This window comes from Homarus americanus, unplaced genomic scaffold (assembly GCF_018991925.1).
Source record: "Homarus americanus isolate GMGI-L3 unplaced genomic scaffold, GMGI_Hamer_2.0 scaffold19676, whole genome shotgun sequence".
Lineage (NCBI taxonomy): Eukaryota > Metazoa > Arthropoda > Malacostraca > Decapoda > Nephropidae > Homarus > Homarus americanus.
Genome location: NW_024722407.1, coordinates 1 through 1864, shown reverse-complemented (window position 1 = coordinate 1864; position 1864 = coordinate 1). Strand labels below are relative to the sequence as shown.

Here is a 1864-nt window from a genome sequence, read left to right as displayed (position 1 = left end):
CGGGTTGGCTAAATTGTCCCTGGCACGAGTAAGGAAGGTTCATATGTGCCAGTATCCAGAAGGGTCCTGACACTCCATACAGCGACCATAACAGATGTATAATTTATTTTGATCTGTGATTATAATTATGTTTTTGACCACATTAGGATGCGATCACCATAAAGGTTTTGATGATGATGAGAAGTGATGTTGAACTGGATGATGACTGAGTGTGAGTTGAGGAACCTAACCTAACCAAACGTCTTTGTTATCATAAAACACTTAGGTGAGAAACTCTTATCTAGATCACACCTTTTATCTCATAGTTGATAAGACATAAGACCTTCTACCCTCCTCCTGCATCTTCCTCCCTCCTTCCCCTCTCTCCCCCACACCCCCTCCCTCCATCTCACTTCTCCTTCCTCTACCCCCACACTCTCAGTGTTATCAGGTGTGGGGGGTGGATATTACACATTGTCATATGTGGGGGAAATTTTGTGTGTGTGTGCGTGTGTGTGTGTGTGTGTGTGTGTGTGTGTGTGTATAGAATGCATAACTAAGAGCAAGGATTATTACAATCTCCTCCTTAGTCCGGGTCACAGCGGTCAGAAGGAATACCGCTATGTAACCTAACCTAACCAAACCTAACCTAAACCTAACCAAACCTAACCAAACTTAACCAAACCTAACCTAACCTAACCAAACCCAACCAAAACCAAACCAAACCTAACCTAACCTAAACCAAACCCAACCAAACCAAACCAAACCTAACCAAAGCCTAACCAAACCTAACCAAACCTAACCAAACTTAACCAAACCTAACCTAACCTAACCAAATCCAACCAAACCAAACCAAAACTAACCAAACCTCAGCTAAAACCCGAACAAACCCAACCAAACCCAACCAAAACCTAACCAATTAAAATATCTCCTACAGAATCAACAATGACGACTAACAACAACAACAAGACGGTCTTTGTCACAGGAGGAACTGGTTACATCGGGTCACATTGCATCATTGACCTGCTTAACGAGGGCTACCAGGTCATTACCATCGATAACCTGACCAATAGCCGATCAGGAGCATTGCGTCGGGTCCAAGAGATTACCGGGAAGGCTGTTATCTTTTACGAGTGTGATTTGCTGGATGGTGAAGCTGTACATGGATTTTGCCAAGGTAATTTGAGGTCAGGTCAGGTTTTGTTAGTGTTGTTAGTTGAGGGTTTGGTAGGTTAGGCTTGGTGTGTTGGTTAAGCCATGCTAGGTTTTGGTAAGTGTTGGTGGTTAGGTTGGGTTATATTAGGGTGTGGATGTGGGTAGGTTAGGGTGTGATTGAGAACCCAGCTTAACCTTTCACAAAAGCTTTGTTTTCCTACAGCACAAGATTAGCTTAATTTAAGGTATTTTGATTCTGAACTAAGCTTATTTTAAATTGTTTTGAATCTGAACTCAGCTTAATCTTGCATATTTTGATTTAGAACCAAAGCTTAACCTCATAATTTGATTCAGAACTAAGCTTAACCTCACAAACCTTGATTCTGAACCCAGCTTAACCTCACAAAGCTTGAATCAGAACTAAGCTGAACCTCACAAAGCTTTATTTTCCCACAGCACAAGATTGACTATGTGATCCACTTTGCCGCCATGAAAGCCGTAGGAGAGTCGATGCAGTTCCCACTTATTTACTACAAGAACAATGTTATTGGCACCATTAACCTAGTAGAGGGTGAGAGTTAACTTAATCTGGGTTAACTTAATCTTGGTTAACTTAATCTGGGTTAATTGTTTATTCTTAACAATCTAGCGTAACGTAAATCTAACCTAAAAAATTAAATCTAACTAACCTAATAATGAGAAAATGTTCATATCTAAATTACCCATAATA

The 1864-nt window shown here is 40.7% G+C and overlaps 1 protein-coding gene across 1 annotated transcript; it reads left to right on the top strand.

The window, feature by feature from the left end:
* The first annotated feature begins 891 nt into the window (after nt 1-891).
* LOC121862757 (UDP-glucose 4-epimerase-like) lies at nt 892-1711 on the top strand. The gene is made up of 2 exons (XM_042361079.1): nt 892-1156; nt 1591-1711. Exons 1-2 carry the CDS (start codon nt 925-927, stop codon nt 1599-1601), a joined length of 243 nt encoding a protein of 80 aa, XP_042217013.1. The 5' UTR covers nt 892-924; the 3' UTR covers nt 1602-1711.
* The last annotated feature ends 153 nt before the right edge of the window (nt 1712-1864 follow it).